This window comes from Thalassophryne amazonica, chromosome 8 (assembly GCF_902500255.1).
Source record: "Thalassophryne amazonica chromosome 8, fThaAma1.1, whole genome shotgun sequence".
NCBI lineage: Eukaryota > Metazoa > Chordata > Actinopteri > Batrachoidiformes > Batrachoididae > Thalassophryne > Thalassophryne amazonica.
This window is the reverse complement of record NC_047110.1, coordinates 17,979,733-18,001,227: the sequence shown is the minus strand read 5'-3', so window position 1 is coordinate 18,001,227 and position 21,495 is coordinate 17,979,733. Positions and strand designations below refer to the sequence as shown.

General features: G+C 39.9%; 1 protein-coding gene across 3 annotated transcripts in view; it reads right to left on the bottom strand.

Moving 5' to 3' along the window:
- The window catches only part of api5 (apoptosis inhibitor 5), a 77,005-nt gene that overhangs the window by 11,527 nt on the left and 43,983 nt on the right, over positions 1-21,495 (bottom strand). For all 3 annotated transcript variants that reach the window (XM_034175804.1, XM_034175803.1, XM_034175802.1), the window contains exons 8-13: positions 19,353-19,442; positions 18,028-18,209; positions 12,254-12,347; positions 12,052-12,108; positions 11,706-11,785; positions 8,788-8,930 (exon numbers count right to left, since the gene is read on the bottom strand). In XM_034175804.1, the coding sequence (XP_034031695.1) occupies positions 8,788-8,930; positions 11,706-11,785; positions 12,052-12,108; positions 12,254-12,347; positions 18,028-18,209; positions 19,353-19,442 (646 nt within the window). The remainder of the gene's footprint in view (positions 1-8,787; positions 8,931-11,705; positions 11,786-12,051; positions 12,109-12,253; positions 12,348-18,027; positions 18,210-19,352; positions 19,443-21,495) is intronic.

Sequence of the window (21,495 nt, the reverse complement as noted above, 5' to 3'; positions counted from 1 at the left end):
CAAGACCAAGCATTCATGATATGCACACTCTTAAGGCTATGAAATTGGGCCATTAGTAAAAAAAAAAAAAAAAAAAAAAAAAGTAGAAAAGGGGGTGTTCACAATAATAGTAGTGTGGCATTCAGTCAGTGAGTTCATCAATTTTGTGGAACAAACAGGTCTGAATCAGGTGTACCCTATTTAAGGATGAAGCCAGCACCTGTTGAACATGCTTTTCTCTTTGAAAGCCTGAGGAAAATGGGACGTTCAAGACATTGTTCAGAAGAACAGTGTAGTTTGATTAAAAAGTTGATTGGAGAGGGGAAAACTTATATGCAGGTGCAAAAAATTATAGGCTGTTCATCTACAATGATCTCCAATGCTTTAAAATGGGAAAAAAAAAAAACAGATGCGTGGAAGAAAACGGAAAACAGCCATCAAAATGGATAGAAGAATAACCAGAATGGCAAAGGCTCATCCATTGATCAGCTACAGGATGATCAAAGACAGTCTGGAGTTACCTGTAAGTGCTGTGACAGTTAGAAGACACCTATGTGAAGCTAATTTATTTGCAAGAATACCCCGCAAAGTCCCTCTGTTAAATAAAAGACGTGCATAAGAAGTTACAATTTGCCAAAGAACACATCAACTGGCCTAAAGAGAAATGGAGGAACATTTTGTGGACTGATGAGAGTAAAATTGTTCTTTTTGGGTCCAAGGGCCGCAGATAGTTTGTGAGACGACCCCCAAACTCTGAATTCAAGCCACAGTTCACAGTGAAGACAGTGAAGCATGGTGGTGCAAGCATCATGATATGGGCATGTTTCTCCTACTATGGTGTTGGGCCTATATATCGCATACCAGGTATCATGGAGCAGTTTGGATATGTCAGAATACTTGAAGAGGTCATGTTGCCTTATGCTGAAGAGGACATGCCCTTGAAATGGGTGTTTCAACAAGACAATGACCCCAAGTACACTAGTAAACGAGCAAATTCTTGGTTCCAAACCAACAAAATTAATGCCTCGAAGACGTGAAGAAATCATGAAAAAGTGTGGTTATACAACTAAATACTAGTTTAGTGATTCACAGGATTGCTAAAAAAGCAGTTTAAACATAACAGTTTTGAGTTTGTAGCGTCAACAGCAAATGCAACTGTTATTGTGAACACCCCCTTTTCTACTTTTTTTTTTTTACTAATAGCCCAATTTCATAGCCTTATGAGTGCGCATATCATGAATGCTTGGTCTTGAGAGAATCTACTGAATCAACTGGTACCTTGTTTCCCATGTAACAATAAGAAATATACTCAAAACCTGGATTAATTTTTTTAGTCACATGGCACTACTATTATTCTGAATACTATATATATATATATATATATATATATATATATATATATATATATATATATATATATATAGTGTCCCAAAAAAAATATACAATTAAAACACTAAAATGCTAAAAACTTAATCACTTATGTTTCTTTTTTACTTGCAGAGACCCTGAAGTTTATGTTGATGCCAAGCCTCAGGACACTTTCCCCAAAGCGCTTGCAGGCCGTAATTGGCCAACGCTGGGGCCTACACTGAACATGTTATCTAAGAGACTGACAAAATGCAGGCCAATATTGACATTGGTATGAAAAACCTCAACCTTTCAGCTTTCTATCCAGCCATAAATTTATTTCCGAGACATATGCTTTGACCATTTTCTTAGGTGATAAAACGTTGCATTTTTTTTTTTTTGGGACACACACACACACGCAAAATTTTGGACACCCCTGATAATTTTCATGACCTTCCTTTATAAATCATTGGTTGTCTGGATCAGAAATTTCAGTTAAATATATCGTATAGCAGATGAACACACTGATATCTGAGAAGTGAAATGAAGTTTCTAGGATTTACAGAAAGTGCGCAATAATTATTTAAACAAAATTGAGCAGGTGCATAAATTTGGGCACCCTTGTCATTTTACTGATTTGAATACATTTAGCACTAATTATTGAAACACAACACACTCTTGATGTTTCTCCTTTTTGCATCTCTTCTAATGAGTGGCGAACATGGGAGCCTATAAACACCTCTCAAATGACCTGAAAACAAAGATTGTTCAAAATCATGGTTTAGGGGAAGGATACAAAAAGCTATCTCAGAGATTTCAGCTGTCAGTTTCCAGTGTGAGGAGCACAGTGAGGAAATGGAAGACCACAGACACAGTACTAGTTAAGGCCCGAAGTGGCAGGCCAAGAAATATCTCATAAGCTGAAGCGAAGGATGGTGATAACAGTCATAGTAACCCACAGACCTGCTCCAACGACCTACAACATGATCTTGCCGCAGATAGTGTCCCTGTGCATCGTTCAACTATACAGCGCACTTTGCACAAGAAGATGCTGGATGACGTTGTAATGCAGAGGAAGCCTTTTCTGCGTACATGCCACAAACAGAGTCGCTTGAGGTATGCTAAAGCACATTTGGACAAGCCAGCCTCATTTTGGAATAAGGTTCTGTGGACTGATGAAACTAAACCCGAGTTATTTGGACATAGCAAGGGGGGGTATGCATGGCTGAAAAAGAACACAGCATTCCAAGAAAAACACTTGCCCCCACAGTAAAATTTGGAGGTGGTTCCATCATGTTGTGGGGCTGTGCGGCCAGTGCAAGTACTGGGAATCTTGTTAAAGTTGAGGGTCACATGGATTCCAGTCAATATCAGCAGATTCTTGAGAATAATGTTCATGAATCAGTGACAAAGCTGAAGTTGTGCCGGGGCTGGATGTTTCAATAAGACAACGACCCTAAACACTGCTCAAAATCTACTAAGGCATTCATGCAGAGGAACAAGGACAATGTTCTGGAATGGCCATCTCAGTCCCCAGACCTGAACATTACTGAAAATCTCTGGTGTCACTTTTAGTGGGCTGTCCATGCTAGGAAATCAAACAAACCTGACTGAACTGGAGATGGTTTGTAAAGACGAATGGTCTAAAGTACCTTCAACCAGAATCCAGACTCTCATTGGAAGCTATAGGAAGTGTTTAGAGGCAATTATTTAGAGCGTTATTTCTGCAAAAGGAGGATCTACTAAATATTGATGTATTTTTTTCTGTTGAGGTGCCCAAATTTATGCACCTGCCTGATTTTGTTTAAAAAACTATTGCACACTTTCTGTGAATCCTATAAACTTAATTTCACTTCTACACTGCTACATGATATTTTTAACAATATTTTACAATATTTTATAAAATAGTAGACAATATGACAACTGTGATCGATAACTTATTAGAATGTATAACTATTGAAATATGTGAAGAAAAAAGCAAAAATGTATTAGTCAGCTGTATATATAGAGCACCAGGATCTAGTATTGAACATTCACTGACTGTATGGGAAAAATGTTCTCAAAAACTAATCAAAAAACTGTGTTCATTTGTGGTGACTTACATATTGATCTGCTCAATCCAAATAAGCATAAAATAACAGATGAATTTATCAATATAATGTACAGTATGAGTTTATATCCAAAAATCACCAGGCCAAGCAGAATTACATCCCATAGTGTTACCTTAATTGATAATATATTCAGCAATGATATTGAGAATAACACTGAGTGGATTATTAATCAATGACATTAGTGATCATCTACCAGTTTTCATCGTTTATAATAGAAACCATCGGCGGAATCAGCCAGAGGAGAAAATAAAATACAGGCGAGGTGCGGACAGAGGAAAACATGAACACACTAAAGAAGGATTTACAGGAGCAAAACTGGGAAAAGGTATACAGTGAAAGTGATGTTGATAGTGCATATGAAACTTTTTTACAAATATTTACATCATTATATGATAAAAATTGTCCAATTAAACAAGACTACAGAAAACAAAAAATCCAAGCTCGACCATGGATGACGAAAGGGTTACGAAATGCATGTAATAAGAAAAATACACTGTATAGAGAATTCATAAAACTAAAGACTAAAGAGGCAGAAAATAGATATAAGAAATACAAAAATAGATTAACTAATATTATACGGGTATGTAGGAAGGAATATTATAGTAACTATTATATAATAACAAAACAATATTAAAGGAATAAGGGATATATTAAATAGCATTATCAAAAATGGTAATAAAAAAACAGTTACCCTCAGTATTTCATTGATAATAATGTCAAGAAGGAAAATAAGGATAAGGTAGTCAACGGTTTTAATAATTGTTTTGTAAATATTGGACAAGCTTGGCAGAAAAAATTCCCGATTCCCAACCTGAGGATTGGGATAATAATCTCATAGAAAGAAATCCCTGTTCAATGTTCCTCACAGCAGTGGATGGAAAAGAAATTATAGACATTGTGAATAATTGTAAATATAAAACATCTACCGATTTAATGAAATGATATGGTGGTGGTAAAAACAGGTCATTGAATGGATTGTAGAACCATTAACATACATCTGTAACTTATCATTTCAAACCGGTAAATTTCCCAATCAAACAAAAATAGCTAAGGTTGTGCCGCTGTATAAGACTGGGGATAGACACCACTTCACAAATTATAGACCTGTTTCTTTGCTTCCACAATTTTCCAAATTATTAGAAAAGTTATTCAATAATAGATTAGACAAATTCATAAATAAACATAAATTACTTACTGATAGTCATATGGATTCAGAGCACATAGTTCAACATCACTTGCATTAATAGAATCAGTTGAGGAGATTACAAACGCCATAGACCACAAATTACATTCAGTTGAATATTTATAGACCATAAAAAGGCTTTGATACAATCAACCATGACATATTAATCAATAAACTTGAACAGTATGGGATTAGGGGGTTGGTGTTGCACTGGGTGAGAAGCTACTTAAGTAACAGAAAACAGTTTGTGAAGTTGGGGGAATATACATCATCATGCTTGGACAATGCTTGTGGCATCCCACAGGGGTCAGTATTGGGTCCAAAACTGTTTCTAATTTATATAAATGATATTGTCAATGTTTCCAAAATATTAAAATTAGTATTATTTGCAGATGACAAGCATTTTTTGTTCAGGGGGGGATTTGCAGGAGTTACTGAGGAGGATCAGTATAGAAATGGGAAAACTGAAATATGGTTTGACAGAAACAAATTATCATTAACTTAAGTAAAACAAAATACATGTTATTTGGCTATGTAATACAGACATACAGGTTCAGTTACAAGTCGAGGGGGTAGATATTGAAAAGGTACATGAAAATAATTTCTGGGGTGATAATAGATAAGATAACTGGAAGACTCATATAAAACATATACAAAGTAAACTGTCAAGAAGCATTTCAGTTCTAAACAAAGCAAAACATATTCTGGACCACAACTCACTCCGCATTCTTTACTGCTCACTGGTTTTACCATATTTACAGTACTGTGCAGAGGTATGGGGTAATACTTATAAAGGTACAACACAATCACTATCAGTAATGCAGAAAAGAGCTATAAGAATTATTCATATACTGGCTATAGAGATCATACAAATCCACTATTTTTACAATCCAAATTCTTAAAATTCACAGACTTGGTTCATTTTCAAACAGTACAAATCGTGTATAAAGCAATAAACAATTTACTTCCAGCAAATATTAAAAATATGTTTTTTAACAGATCAGGGGATTGCAGTCTGAGGGGGAAATGTAATTTAAAGCATCAGTGGGTACGAACAACATTAAAAGGTTTCTGTATTTCTGTCTGTGGGGTGAGGATGTGGAACAGATTGGGAGTGGGGCTCAAGCAATGTCCAAGCATGAACCAGTTCAAACAGCGGTACAAAAATATGTTTTTTTCTAGGTATAGGGAGGAGGAAGGGTAATGAGGGTTAGGGTGTTTTTGTTTTTTGCTTCGGCTTGTAAATATATAGTATGTTGTATGTAAGTAGGTATGTGTAGGTGTATATTTATGTTTGTATATATATATATATATATATATTGATATCGGTTTAGGTGTGTAGGAATCTATGTGTATATGTGGCAAAGGGTATCACTGGTTGTGGGGAAGAAGGGGTAGGGAAAAATAAGCTGATGCTTCACCCTACCCCTTTTCGGACATGTTGGGTACACAGTAGGAACTTTTTTGTTGTTGTCTTCACTGATCTATCTTGTAATTGTTGTTGTATCAAATGTTCGAAATAAACAGTTTTCATTCATTCATTCATAACTGAAATTGACGATCCAAACAGCCAATGATTTATAAAGGAAAATCATGGAAATCATTAGGGGTGCCAAAACCTTTACATACAACTGTGTGTGTGTGTGTGTGTGTGTATATATATATATATATATATATATATAATTCTTAATGATCTGACTGACACCCATCATCAACATAATCAGCTCCATGAGTATGTTTGAAAGCAAGTTACACCTGCTATCAAGCAGGATGCAACAGTGTGACCTGTGGAACTTTCCACACATGGACACAGAACTTAAGCATCAGGGCGGAGCTTGAGAGTGCACGTTATGATAATCAAGTGCAGAGCATCTTGTCAGAATTTGACCAGCACTTTACTGACTGACCATGACTGACTACAACCGGTAGTTTCTCTTTGCCAGCACAAAAATTGTGTGTTTGGCAGCAGTCACTGGACTGACCAATACTCAGAATAATGTAAAGGTCAAAAGATTTCTGGGAATTCTAATTAATAGAATTGTAGATATACACAAGGTGTGAAGGTCTCATGGAGACATTTCTAAACAAGTGCATATTCCAAGATCTTCAGTTCAAACAATTGTACGGAAGTACAAATTAATTACTGATTACTGATTTATGCTTCTACAACTCCGAAAGTCCATTTCTTTTTCTGGGTCAGTTTGTCCCTCAATGACATCCACTTCTTTATACAGTCATCAACCTCCAAACCAATGGTATGATGCGTGCAATTTCCCCACCGTGAATTGCAGGTTATTTGAGCGTCTTTGTAGTTTTTAGATTCTGTGTTGTAAAGTTGGTTATACGCTCCTCTATTTGGTCCATGATCGAAATGTAATCAATGTTCACACCGCAAAAACTTTTAAGTATGAAGTGAGAGGAAGGCATAAACCTAGAAAAGTCACAAATCACAGCCCTTGCGGTCTCCGCCTTGTAGTTAAAATTTTTGTGAGGTGCACGTCACGCTACGGAGAGGGGCGTGGAGAGGGTACGCGGCAATGCAGAGGGCTCTACATCACTATGGAGCGGAGGAGACGGAGAAGCATAAATCAGGCTTTAGTCGGATGTGTCACCACTTTGTCAAGGTCTGGAAGAAGACCCAAACTGTCACCCTGACATGAGAGGAAGTTGGTTAGAATGTTCAGGAACAACCCAGGAACCACCAAGGCTCAGGCCTGCCATGAACTGGAAACTGCTGGAACACCAGCGTCACTATCCACAGTAAAGTGAGTTTTACATCATCGTGGACTGAGAGGGTCCTGATCAAGAAAGAACTCCCTGCTCCAAAATTGACGACACCTTCAAGCTAGACTGTACAAATTTTCAAGCACAGTGGTGGTAGGATCATGTTCTGGGGCTGTTCTGCTGCCAGTAGTACTGGTGCACTGCACAAAGTGGATGGAATAATGAAGGAGGAGGACTTCACCCAAATTGTACAACATCACCTCAAATTAACAGACTGTTGAAACTTAGCTACAACTGGGCGTTCCAAAAAGCAGAATGATCCAAAACACACATCAAAACTGGTGGTAGATGGGATAAAGCAGGCTAACATTAAGCTTCTGTAATGGCAGCAACCTCAACCCTTTTGAAAATTTGTGGACTACGCTTCAAAGCTGGGTCCGTGCCAGAAAACCAACCAATTTAAATGAACTCTACCAAGAACAGTTATGCCAAAAGCTTGCTGAAGGCTACCAAAAGCATCTGGTTGAGGTGCAGCTCGCTAAGGGACACTTAACTAAATATTAGTGGGGGTGTATGGACATATCTGAGCCTGTATGTATAATTTAGACACTGTGTGGATTAGATAAGATCCAAAATAAATTGAAACTTGTGCACCCAATTCTTGTTTTTCAAGTCATTTGTGATGCATGCTGTAGTGGCAGGGGTGATGGCTAATCAGGTGGTTAGTACTGTTGGTTTTAATGCGGAAGGTTCGCAGTTCAAACCCCACTACTGCCACATTTCTCCATGTATTGTAGAGTTGCGTCAGGAAGGGCATCCGGCACAAAATTTGTACCAAATAAACATGCAGACCCACCTTGGGTCTGCTGTGGTAACCCAGTGTGAAAACAAGGGTGCAGCCAAAGGGACTTACTAATGATGTATGCTGTACAATCATTCCACACTGGCAAAAGAACAGTTCAAAGAAATCATTAAAAGCCCAAAATTACCATGACATTCATACCCATGATGAGTGTATGTAAACATGTAAATAAGTGTAATTCTGTGATTTTTTTTTTGCATTTTCCATATTGTCCCAACTTCGGGTGAAGGGTGGTTGGCACACTGGTTTCCAAAGCAAAAGGTTCCCAGTTCAAGAGCATCACTGCCCATTCTCCATGTAAATAGAGTTATATCAGGATAGCCAAACTAATGCATTGCACAAGTATGTGTTCTACAGGTACTGTTGACCATATGGGTTCCATTCCAACTGCCCCTACGTTTTATGTATTTACCAAATACAGCTTCAGAAAGTTTTGGAAAAAGTTTAGTTTGTGTCTATGCTTAAAAAAAAAAAAAAAAAAAAAAAAAATAGCTGAAAGAAACAGCGACTTAGTAAGACGTAAACCTGCAACAGATGTCTTAGCAAAAACAATGTCTTTAAAGGGTAAAATTTGTTGTTACCATAGTTAAAATTACCGATGGTGGCACTGTACTTGCCACTGGGGGGATTATAGATTTGCCGTGCGTCCCTCCGAGGCTGATGAGAGATCTGTTTCTTCACGGTGCCAACGGAGCCCGCATCCTCACCTGAAGAACGTTTGGATCTGCAGACAGGTAAAGAAATCACTTTATTGGATGGATGAGATTTATTGTCATTGTCATTACACGAGTGCAACAACAACAACGAGATTACGTCCACACTCCAATTACCACAGACAAGATACAGCAATTAATCCATAATTATTACTTGTTTACCGTAATAATAGCACACATCAGAATTGAAGACAACAGATATACATTTGACATCGTTTATGTGCACTCAACTTCGAAACAGTCCGTTTTCTGGATTGAGGTGATGTGAGTGTGGGGGGGCCACAGCAACATGTGGTCGTGCCACCGCCAACTTGGGGGGGGGGAGCTACAACAGCTAAAACTCTGCAGCACCCCAGAGGGGGAAGGGAGTGGCATGAGCAGGAGCTGGAATGGGAGCATACTTTCAGTCTCTGTCCATGTGTGAGTGGCAACTGAGTCAGTTTCTGTCCATGTGTGCTGGAGTTGGAGAAGATAAGAAAGAAGGCAGCCGAATGGTTCACCAAGGCCGTAGAAATTCTTCTGGAGGAAAACATGGCATTTTGTCCTTCAGAGGCTGATAAGTTTGCCATGTTTATGGTTGAGCAGTGAAAAACACCTTTGCAGCTTCACATGAACAACCAGATCCAATTTATGAGTATTCCCTGGTCTCCAACATCTTCCTCTGCAAGGCGTGCATTTGCTCCGAGATGTTATTCAATTTGCGTCTGAGTTCAAGGGTTAACGCAGTCTGAGAATGTATCGCCTTGCCCAACTCAATCATGACGGACAGGTGAGGAGTCGTGGTTCTATGGCAGCCGCCTTGCCAATTCTCCGGTAGGACGGGGCAGCACATAAACCTATAAGTACCAGCCCTCCTACAATAAAACCAAATATAAATAAATCCTTGACGTCCTCCACAGAGAATGGCACGAAGCATGCGACACGCCATATCTCTCAGGAGTCAAGAACATAGCGCGCAGGGTAGGTTCCATCTGGGCATGCAGGGTCCCCTGGCCCTGATTTCCTTGTTGAAAAAATGGTGTCAATAGCGTTCATAGACCAGCTGATCAATTCCATGGTTAATCCAATATAGTTTGAAGAATTCACAGTCTGGTGAAGTAGGGGATTTGAAGGTTGGAGCAGATAGAGGAGACAGGAGGAGATGCGACCCCCTTCGCCGAAGTCCCAAGCACTCTGTGAGATAAATTAAAACTTTTCTTTCTTGCAAAGTTCTTTTTATTGCATTCCGTAAAAGTTGTGCCAAATCAACAAGAAGGTCCACCTCAGATTTGCTGTAGAGACCCAGAGTGAAACAAAGGAGAAGCCAAAAGGGCTTACAATTACAAAACTTCAAGCCCAGTCCAAAATAAATACCCCTATCCCCTGCGGTCACTTAGTTGGTTAAAGTTGCACCACTTTGTGGGCGATGTACAACTTTGCATGCCAGTAACATAGTATGCACAAGAGCCTAAAAATTACAATTAAAATGACTGAAAAGCATCTGGAGTATGACAAAAGGTTGAGTATGAACACTGTATCCACGAAAGAAATATCAACTATCCAGATGTGTGTCAAGGGCCAAAGCACACTTAGTTAATTATTCAATCAATCATGTACTTGTGCAGAGAGCTGCCAAAATAATTTATTAATTAAAAAAGTCAGAAAAGGGCACCACACAATAAATTTCTTCCAAGACCCCCTTGGAAGAAAAGGCAGAGCCATTGAACTACAGCACCATCCTAATGATCTCTCTATAAAGATAGGCCCATATTGGCCTCTCTTCATTGGCTTCCTGTTAATTCTAGAATAGAATTTAAAATTCTTCTTCTTACTTATAAGGTTTTGAATAATCAGGTCCCATCTTATCTTAGGGACCTCGTAGTACCATATCACCCCAATAGAGTGCTTCGCTCTCAGACTGCAGGCTTACTTGTAGTTCCTAGGGTTTGTAAGAGTAGAATGGGAGGCAGAGCCTTCAGCTTTCAGGCTCCTCTCCTGTGGAACCAGCTCCCAATTCAGATCAGGGAGACAGACACCCTCTCTACTTTTAAGATTAGGCTTAAAACTTTCCTTTTTGCTAAAGCTTATAGTTAGGGCTGGATCAGGTGACCCTGAACCATCCCTTAGTTATGCTGCTATAGACGTAGACTGCTGGGGGGTTCCCATGATGCACTGTTTCTTTCTCTTTTTGCTCTGTATGCACCACTCTGCATTTAATCATTAGTGATCGATCTCTGCTCCCCTCCACAGCATGTCTTTTTCCTGGTTCTCTCCCTCAGCCCCAACCAGTCCCAGCAGAAGACTGCCCCTCCCTGAGCCTGGTTCTGCTGGAGGTTTCTTCCTGTTAAAAGGGAGTTTTTCCTTCCCACTGTAGCCAAGTGCTTGCTCACAGGGGGTCGTTTTGACCGTTGGGGTTTTACATAATTATTGTATGGCCTTGCCTTACAATATAAGGCGCCTTGGGGCAACTGTTTGTTGTGATTTGGTGCTATATTAAAAAAAAATTGATTGATTGAATTGATAAAGAGATCGTGCAGACATTTTCAATGTTCATGATCTAACATCACATTCCACACCCCTAGCTGTTCCTCCACCTTACATAAAACAAAACTACTAATTAAAGACAATTTGCTGAATGCACAATGAAGTAATGACACTTATTTCTTGGTTTGAGTCTAAATCAACTGTCCCCTCTAAAATCGAGCTTTATTTGAAGAACAGCAATTTCAAGCATGTTTAGATTATTGTGCAATTTGAAAACCATATTGTGGTATTGAAGTGATTTCCATAAGGAGAAGCAGACTTACGCTACAGCCTCAGCTTTTTGGACGGGCTTCCAGGACAGAGTAACTGTGCTCTTATATGATGGAGGGTTGTGGAAAAGATCCTGGATAAAATAAAATAAAGTTTAGGAAAAAAAATTAGATTTCTTCTTCAAAACTGACACCACCCCACAAAAAGAAACTGGTAAGTTTTTACATTATAATGGAATACATAAACAACAAGACTACTAAGAAAGCCTGAATGAAGTAATCTGAACAACAGTTACTACAAACACTGAGCACTTTACTTATGGCAGGACTGTTATAGTTTTTATCCAACTGCATAATGTTTGATTTAATTTTCCAAGGAAAGGTACATGAGAAGTTTTACCTTGATAAGGACATTGATATTGTTTGTGATCTTTAGGGCCACCACTTTGATCTTGTTCTGGTTAGACAGTCAAAAGAGTAATTCAACAGCTGAAACAAAGCCATATGAAATATTCAAATTTCCTCATTATGCTTTTTTCTGCTCTCTGTATGCAGTAAAACAGATTTCTACTTTGGAGAGCAAGCTGACAGCAGAGATTTACCTCTTCTGTCTTCAGAGCATCCCCTGTCTTGCCTTGCAGTGCTACTCGGAGCTGTCTGATGTAAACCTGCAGGCCTCTTGCGAAAAACTGCAACCTGTTGGGACAAAAAAGACATGTGGAAGGGACTGCTTTTAGAAATACAGTAAAACTTGCCTAAACAGTCATTGTATAAACCGGATACTTGCACTCACCAGACAAAAGCAAAAGTCCCAATACTTTTGTATGGATGTCCATGTAAACACTATATATACCAGACTGTGTATAATGGATTTTCACTCACATCGGTGCTGCCTTCAATGTAGTATGGTGTTAAAGTGTAGGTGACACGATATGTAATGTTTTTATATTTAAGACTAAAATTAAACAGTTTGAAATGTATCCTTTCCTGGAGCGCAGCTACTTAAGATAAATATTCATATTTTGAACTGTGCGCCACTAAAAACCAGGAACTTCCCAACGACTCCTGACACTGGAGAAGCAGGCAGTGTCATCAGCACCGGAACCATTATCTTAATAGTCCCATTAATTTATGGGTTTTTACAAGCTACTGACAGCCCCATTTTGACCAAGTGGTTTGGGTCAGTGATGCACGTTTTTCCATATGTGTCAGAACACTTAATTTTCGCCGACAGAATCCTTTTGATTGGCAGGTACAGCACTTACATTGATGAGCACGCTTACATGATGTCAGTGGCTTCTCCACAGTCTTTTAACTTGCAGTGCAAACAGGAGAGATATGATCCATTAGCCGCACACTGAATGAACAGATTATACCTGTAGTTGACTGTGCCGGTCATGGACCAGTACAGCAGAGACTCAAACCATCATGGACTTTTCTTCAGCCAAGACAACAAATTAAATTATTTTCAGACAATGATCTCACTGAAACGGACGGGTAAGACTAATTACTTACTCCTTGTGTGAATGGTTTTAATATTTAATAACGTGTGCACAATATAATAAAACGTGTGCACATTCTCTCCACATGCAAAACATTTTGCGATGACACTTCCAGGGTGCTGTACACTACTAACGTACAGTACATTAACTGTATTCAAAGGGCTGGTAAAAAAAAAAGTATCTCCTGCATGCCAAAACTGCCTGCAGTATTTATTTTTATTTAAAAAAAAAAAATCACCATTCCGTATTCTGAACTCTGCCAATATCATCACTGTTGTCAGACTGAAGGTTTTCCTCCAAGGTTTCGTCTCCCTCATTATCATCTAAGTAAGGCTCAAAACCATAAAACTGTGTCCTCCACAGCTTCTTCAAAAACACCTTCAGACTGGACTTAGGAAAAAAAAAAGCTCCACACTACAAAAACAACAAAAAAAGTTGTCCAAAAACAGCTCAACCTCCGCTGTGTTTACAATTGATTTGGGCTTGAATCAGCAGGTCCCATTCTTCTGATGACATAGCAATGATATGGCTGCGACTGAAGGGTGAAATAGAGTGCAGGCTTCAGACAGCTGTTTATCCTTCACCCGCGCACTTATTGACTTTTATTGTTCAGGATTTCATAATTTTTAGTAATTATTTGTGCACATTTTTGGTGTCACTTACACTTTAAGTTTCACACGTATCCCTGGGTGTAGCAAACCAAAGACACCAATCAGAGCCCTCTGTGTGGCTGCGAACCCTCCCCATAGCCTGATGCACACCTGCTAGACGACGGAGACCACAAGCACTTTGTCACTTTTACATTTGCACTCCTTCGCACAGCCGGTCTGCTCTGTGTCAGCCTGATCCCGTCAGATCTCAGAAGCTAAGCAGAGCAGGATCTGGTTAGTACTTGGATGGGTGACCTCTGTGGAACACCAGCGGCTGTGTGTGTTTCTCCAGGTAAAACTGGAGTTGTCAGGAAGTGCATCCGGTGTGAAACTTGTGCCAATTACCAATGCGGATCTGGCTAACCGGGAGCAGCCGAATGAACAACAACATTTGCACTCCTTCCTCTCCAGTCATATTTTTTCATAGGATTTGCAGTGCACCTGCCAATTACATTTCGATCACAGATCAAATACATTTGGCAAGAAAGTCCAGAAATATGACCAACTTTACAATATGGCGTAGGAAAAAGACGGTCAATTAACCAGCAATTCATGAAGGGAAATTGCATGTACCGTTGGTTTGGAGGTTAATGATTGTATAAAGAAGTGGAGCTCACTGAGGGACAACTTGATCCAGAAAAAGCTACTGTTCCAGTGTTGCAAAAAGACACCCACCAACGTGATGGAGAACTTTAAAAATGCTCATGCGCATGTCAAAGTCATTGCATGACCACAGAGTTACGGAGTTGTTGAAGCATAAATCTGGTTTTAGGATTTTAAGGTACCACTCCGCAGCGAACTTAGAAAAAGAGTGACTCGACTAAATGTAATCTTTTTAGTGCGCATTATACCTGGTGCTTTTTTTTTTTTTTTTTTTTTTCAGACAAAGTTTTGACCCTGACATTAAATGAAGCAGGACCCTATTCAAGATCAGGCATTTAATCAAGGAAATACGCAAGCCTAATTGGTGCTGGGGATTCCCAATAGATCGTTCAGCGCCTGACTGTAACTAATCCATTACATACATATTTATATATGTATATCAGAGGCGATTGCTCTAAGACTGCAAGTGAAGCTCAGCTTCCCCTAAAATGTCAAAAAATAAGTGATCAAATATATACTGTTGTGTGTACGTCATTGACTAAATATGCGCTACAACGCGCTCAACTTTTGTTCAGAATCAGCTTCTTATCACTAGTAACGACACGGCTTTCCTCTCACTCATTCTCGCAGCTTCACAGTGCTTTAAACAGTGTGGACGCTGAGCGTCCACAGAGTTCAATAGCGAAGCAAAGAGTGCAGCAAAACAAGACGAGTCATTGGATAAATGCTGGGCTTTGTCCCGCCCATCGGACGCTCAGCGTCTCTGGGGGTCTACGTGGCAGTGGGCTGGCCTCGGCTGGCCCGGACGCTCAGCTTCTGCATGATGATTGGATGATCTGACTGAGGCTGAATCCCTTTTTGATTGACAGCGAAATGAGCAAATCAGCGATCTTTTGGTGTAAACACCCGTGGGAGCATTTTTAAATTTTCATTCTGTTCTGAGTTGAACCGGAGACTTTCCTAATCCTCTTAGCACCATTTTCTTTGTTAAAAACGACTAGCGACAAATCGAGCTTTTATTTCTGGTGTTTTTTGTTTTTTTTTGTAGCTGCTTGTGTTTGGAGACTGACTTCTATCACTCTTTCTGACTTCTATCGCAGTTTCTGTCCCTACCGAGCAGCGGGTGCTGCTGAGCTCCTCCACCGTCACAAAGCACTCACAGGCGGACACACTTCACACTAGCCTCGCGCCAGTCCCACCTAGCGAGCTAGCTAGGTAGCAAGCTGCACATAATGGCAGACAATTTGAATGTTGTGGACCAGATTTTGGCGAAGCCATTTGGTAGTCTTCCTTATGAAGAAAATCTTAGAGTTAAACAGCAGGGCAGATCAACTCCTCAGATTAATTTGGTGCAAAAGGTGGGGAAAGTAACAGGTCTTTTCAGCTGTCCTGGTATGACAAAGTGAGCTGGCTGACTGGAAGTGCTGTAACAAATAAAATGTACTGTTGGCCATGCCTCTTGAAACCATCTCAGGGATGTGTTGTCTGGTCAAAAGTGGGTTTTGGGGATCTGTCCAACTTTGACAGGGCATACAAAAGGCATGAAAAAAGCAATGAACATGTGAGTGCATGTGCAAGGTTAAGTTGCCTGGGCAGAGTCAGGGTTGAGCATGCAATCAATGAAGGTGCTCGCATTCAAGTGGCAAAACATAATGAAGCAGTTAAACAAAACAGAGCTTTCCTAAACCACCTTATTGATGTGACTTCCTTGCTTGGCCATCAGGAGCTGTCATTTAGGGGGCATGATCAGAGTGCTGAATCATCCAACAAGGGGAATTACAGGGAGTTTAATGAAACATTAGCTAAATATGACTCTGTCCTGGCCACACAATTCCAGTCATCAGCTGTGTTTTCTGGTATGTCCCATGCAATCCAAAATTACTTGATTTCTGCGCTTTCAGCCACTGTTTCTGATGAGATCAAGGATGAAATCCAGCAGGTAAAATTAAAGAGCACTTTACTGGATTTTTTGATGTTTCTGGGGGAAGAGATGCTCAGTCTGTTTTTGAAGTCTTGAATGAGAACATGCAGGGCTACAATTTCAGGGAGAAACTTGTGCCGCAAACCTATGATGGGGCTGCTGTCATGGCTTCAGCTCTCAATGGTTTGCAGGCCAAAGTTAAAGCAATAGCCCCCAGTGCAATGTTTGTGCATTGCTATGCACACAGACTGAATCTGGTTCTGTCTCGGGGCTAAATGCTTATCTGAGTGCAGAATATTTTTTGCATCACTCTGGTTTTGCCACATTTTTCTCAAAATCCACAAAGAGGATGTCTTTTCTTGAGTCTGCAGGCTGCTCAAGGTTGCCCAGAAATGCTCCTACTCAATGGAATTTCACATCACGGATAGTGAGCACTGTGGCAAACAATTATGATGCCCTCCTGCAAACTTCTGAGATGATCATTGCAGATAAGTCCATGGATGATGACACATTAGATTGTGCCAAAGGCCTTCTGATGAACCTGGAGGATTTTGAGTTTGTGTTCATATTGTACACATATGAACAAATCTTCTGAGACTGATGTGGTGTTTGACATTGTCCAACACAGAGCTATGGATGTTCTGTACTGCAAGAAAAGAATTGAGTCTCTTCTTGCTTTTGTCAAAGAGAAGAGGTCAGAGGGGGCTTTCCAAGCTGTTTATGCCAAAGCAGCAGATCTCACATCAGACCCACAAACTGAGTCCATGAGAAAACGGCATCTGTCACAACTACAGGATCCCAAGGAGCACTACAGAAATCGGTACATGGCCATCCTAGACAATCTCACAGAGCAGCTACCTCGGCATTTTGCAAATTTGAAAAGTCTGCGCTTCTTGGAATTGGTCAATCCAGGGAAATTTGATGAGATGAGACAAGTGTTTCCAGAGGAAGCATTTCAGAGTGTCCTGAAAAGTTTTGGCCAGTGCTTTGATTCAGGGAGACTGAGGTCTGAACTTCAAGTCCTATATTCAAACCAGGACTTGCAGGGCAACAGGGGAAAGCTATGTGATTTCTTGCTGTTTCTGAAAGACATGGAGTTGGACAGTGCAATGCCTCAGGTGTACAAACTATTGTCATTAATGGCAACGATTGGAGCTACATCTGCAGGTGTAGAGAGGAGCTTCTCCTGTTTAAAGCGGCTCAAGTCTTACACCCGCAACACCATGGGCCAAGGCTGTTTAAGCAGCCTAGCTCTGCTGGCCATTGAGAGGACACTAGTCAAGTCCCTGGAAAAGACGCCTTGTTGGTACGACAGGGTCACAGATCATTTTCTTGAAAAGGAACGGAGGGTAGAACTTACGTATAAATAAACAGACACATTTTATGATGTAGGCCGAAATTGAGCTTCCCCTCCTTGAAAGACCAGCATCCGCCACTGATGTATACATTGTAAGTATGAATATATTTCACAGATTTTGTCCATTTTAAACATGTAGTGGCTTTCGATTATAACAGACAAAACTCGCTGGTCCACCTGAATCCATTATATCATCACCTTGCTATAATAATGGCTTAAGTCAGGTTTTGGAAAATATGACTTAGGCCATTATTTTAGGAAAGTGACGGTATGCGAGTTTATGCACTGTATAAATTGCTACTCATCCTTCAAACTGGGACATGCTTTTGTACAATACACCCACCTGATTTTAAAATCTTTGAGGCGTTCTGCATCAACCTTGTCAAGGAGGAAGTCAGGCAGTTTCTTGCCCAGCTGATGGAAGCTGTAGAGAAGACACTCCACATAGCTGAACTGCAACTTGGGCTCCTCATTTGCAGAGTTCTCTCCATTCTCAGTCTCTTCTGGAGGCAGAGGCATAAACTCCTGCACAAAGAGAAAACTGCATGAAAGCTTAAGCTTGAGCTCAGTACTGATTGTTATGAGTTAATGTGTAAAGAGATTACTGGGGAAATATACAAAAATAAATAAATAAATAATTTAAAAAAAAATTACGGGCCATACACACTAGCAGCCATGATTTTTTTTTTTTTTTTTAGAATTTAGCCACACAAGAGGGAGCAAGTGAGAGAGACAAATTGGGTTGCATTTGGTTCACACACTGTTTTGGCCCACAATGGCAACTGACAAACTCTGCAAATTAATAAATTATCATTAGGCATATTAACAGCAACATAATATTACTTAGAAATTTAATTTTAGATTTAAGAAGTTAACATTCTATTGATATACCTTTAATTGTAAATGCAACTGAATCCTTCATAGAACAACTTTTACTTTTGCCCTGTGGTTCTATATCAAGATTAATTTACAGTCCACAGGAAAGAATTTCAGCATCTCCGCTCTCAACATGTACGGTGTGAAAGTTACATGTTTCTTGTAAAGAAGGTCTATTGGCCAACAAGGCCATCAGTGCATGTTGGCAGGAAGTACCCTTTGCAATATTTTAACCTGACGCTACACTCTGATTATGATGGGGTTTTAGAGGCACACACAGAATATATGCAGGATTTCAGGAAAAATCCTGAAAATTCTCATGCCTGCAACAACAGCAAGTCAGCCAAATTTTAACTCTCCGCACTTACAATAGGCCATTACAGGCATCTGGTCAGCATTACTTAGATGGTTCGAGGTCAAAACACAAACTCTGGAGTGCTTTTGCCGTAGTTGGCCCCAGATTGTGGAACAAGTTAACTCCTGGTTTACATACCATGTCTGACCTAGCACTTTTAAAATCAAAGCTCAAGACTTGTTCACATATTACAATTGTCTTTTAAAAGCTAGTGTAGTGGTGCTGTGGCATGCTGTATGTGCCTTTTTAACGCCATTGTTTTGTTTTATTGTTGTGAATTCTTGATCTTTGAGTTTACTGTAAAGCCCTTTGGACACCATCTGGCTGCTGTAAAGGCCTATAGAAATAAATGTTAATTGATTGTATCCAAGGATATATGCAACACTTAATGGGAAATACTGAAAAACATTAAACCCTGCATACAGAGATTTTATTACCAGTAGCTTTGTAAAAATCATGTTCAGGTTGGCCTCCAGCTTCTCCATGTCTCCACAGAATGGACTCATCTCAGCCAGCAGCTTCAGCACCTACACACACACACACACACACACACACACACACACACACACACACACACACACACACACACACACACACACACAGTTCAGCAGAGTTGCTTATAACGCAAAATCCATTGCTAATGTGAAACAGTGCTGTGCAGTGTAGACAAGTGTGCCTTGATAGAGAGAGTGGCGACATGAGTCCAGAGGGAAAAGAAAAAAGGTCACGTGACTCCGCTGCCATCCTTGGTTCAAAATAGCATTCGCTGTTAATCTGTCTACATGTAAATCCAGCTATTTTATTTATTTATTCGCTGAAAATGCCTGGTTGAGCATTTTGAGGCACAGACAGACACAGCCAGGGCTACAAGATGTACAGACTTTATTCAGATTCGAACAGAAGAAAAATTTGAGAAAATAAAGTCATCCATGTGGGATGAAAGCAACTTCATTGTCAAAGCTTTGTGAGGTAAATTTATTGTTCAGTCCCATGTACAGTAAAGCTCACCTATACCGTCATCATATAAACCAGATACACTCAACAAAAATATAAACGCAACACTTTTGGTTTTGCTCCCATTTTGTATGAGATGAACTCAAAGATCTAAAACTTTTTCCACATACACAATATCACCATTTCCCTCAAATATTGTTCACAAACCAGTCTAAATCTGTGATAGTGAGCACTTCTCCTTTGCTGAGATAATCCATCCCATAATCCATCGAGTGGCCCATGGTGGCAGTGGGGTTATGGTATGGGCAGGCGTCTGTTATGGATGAAGAACACAGGTGCATTTTATTGATGGCATTTTGAATGCACAGAGATACCGTGACGAGATCCTGAGGCCCACTGTTGTGCCATACATCCAAGAACATCACCTCATGTTGCAGCAGGATAATGCATGGCCTCATGTTGCAAGGATCTGTACACAATTCTTGGAAGCTGAAAATGTCCCAGTTCTTGCATGGCCGGCATACTCACCGGACATGTCACCCATTGAGCATGTTTGGGATACTCTGGACCGGCGTATACGACAGCGTGTACCAGTTCCTGCCAATATCCAGCAACTTCGCACAGCCATTGAAGAGGAGTGGACCAACATTCCACAGGCCACAATTGACAACCTGATCAACTCTATGCAAAGGAGATGTGTTGCACTGCGTGAGGCAAATGGTGGTCACACCAGATACTGACTGGTAGCCCCCCCAATAAAACAAAACTGCACCTTTCAGAGTGGCCTTTTATTGTGAGCAGTCTAAGGCACACCTGTGCACTAATCATGGTGTCTAATCAGCATCCTGATATGGCACACCTGTGAGGTGGGATGGATTATCTCAGCAAAGGAGAAGTGCTCACTATCACAGATTTAGACTGGTTTGTGAACAATATTTGAGGGAAATGGTGATATTGTGTATGTGGAAAGTTTTAGATCTTTGAGTTCATCTCATACAAAATGGGAGCAAAACCAAAAGTGTTGCGTTTATATTTTTGTTGAGTGTATTTGCAGTCAACGGACAAAAAAGTCCCAATGTTTTTGTATTGTTTTCCATGTAATAAACACAGTATATAACAGATTTTTGGTCACACTGGATAAAATGTCCCGTCCAATCACAATGTATCGGAGTCATTTCTGTGATTAAGAGCCCAACCATTTTTTTTTCCCCCACTTGGAGACTCAGCCTGGATGTGCACCTGTTAAATAAGACACAAACGGCTGTGATTTTACACTTTGCTTTCAATCCTTCATCTGCCATCATAATATAACAGTTTTTACAGTGCACATACTGATAAATGGATCAGAAAAGTGTGCACATTTACAGCACAAAGCTGGTAAAAGTACCTTTGATTTGGAGGTGATGAATGTAAAAAGAATAACTTGTTGAGGGTCAAATTAGTCAAGAATAAAGCATAATCCAGAGACGGAAAACTTTAAAACTGTCACGCATGTCATGGCATGACACAGAGTTACAGAGTAGCAGCTGCATAAATCAGGCTTCAAATTAATTAAATACATCATCAAAATGTAGATTTATGTAAATTTGATAGCTTAACTATTTTTATATTTATTTTGATAGCACC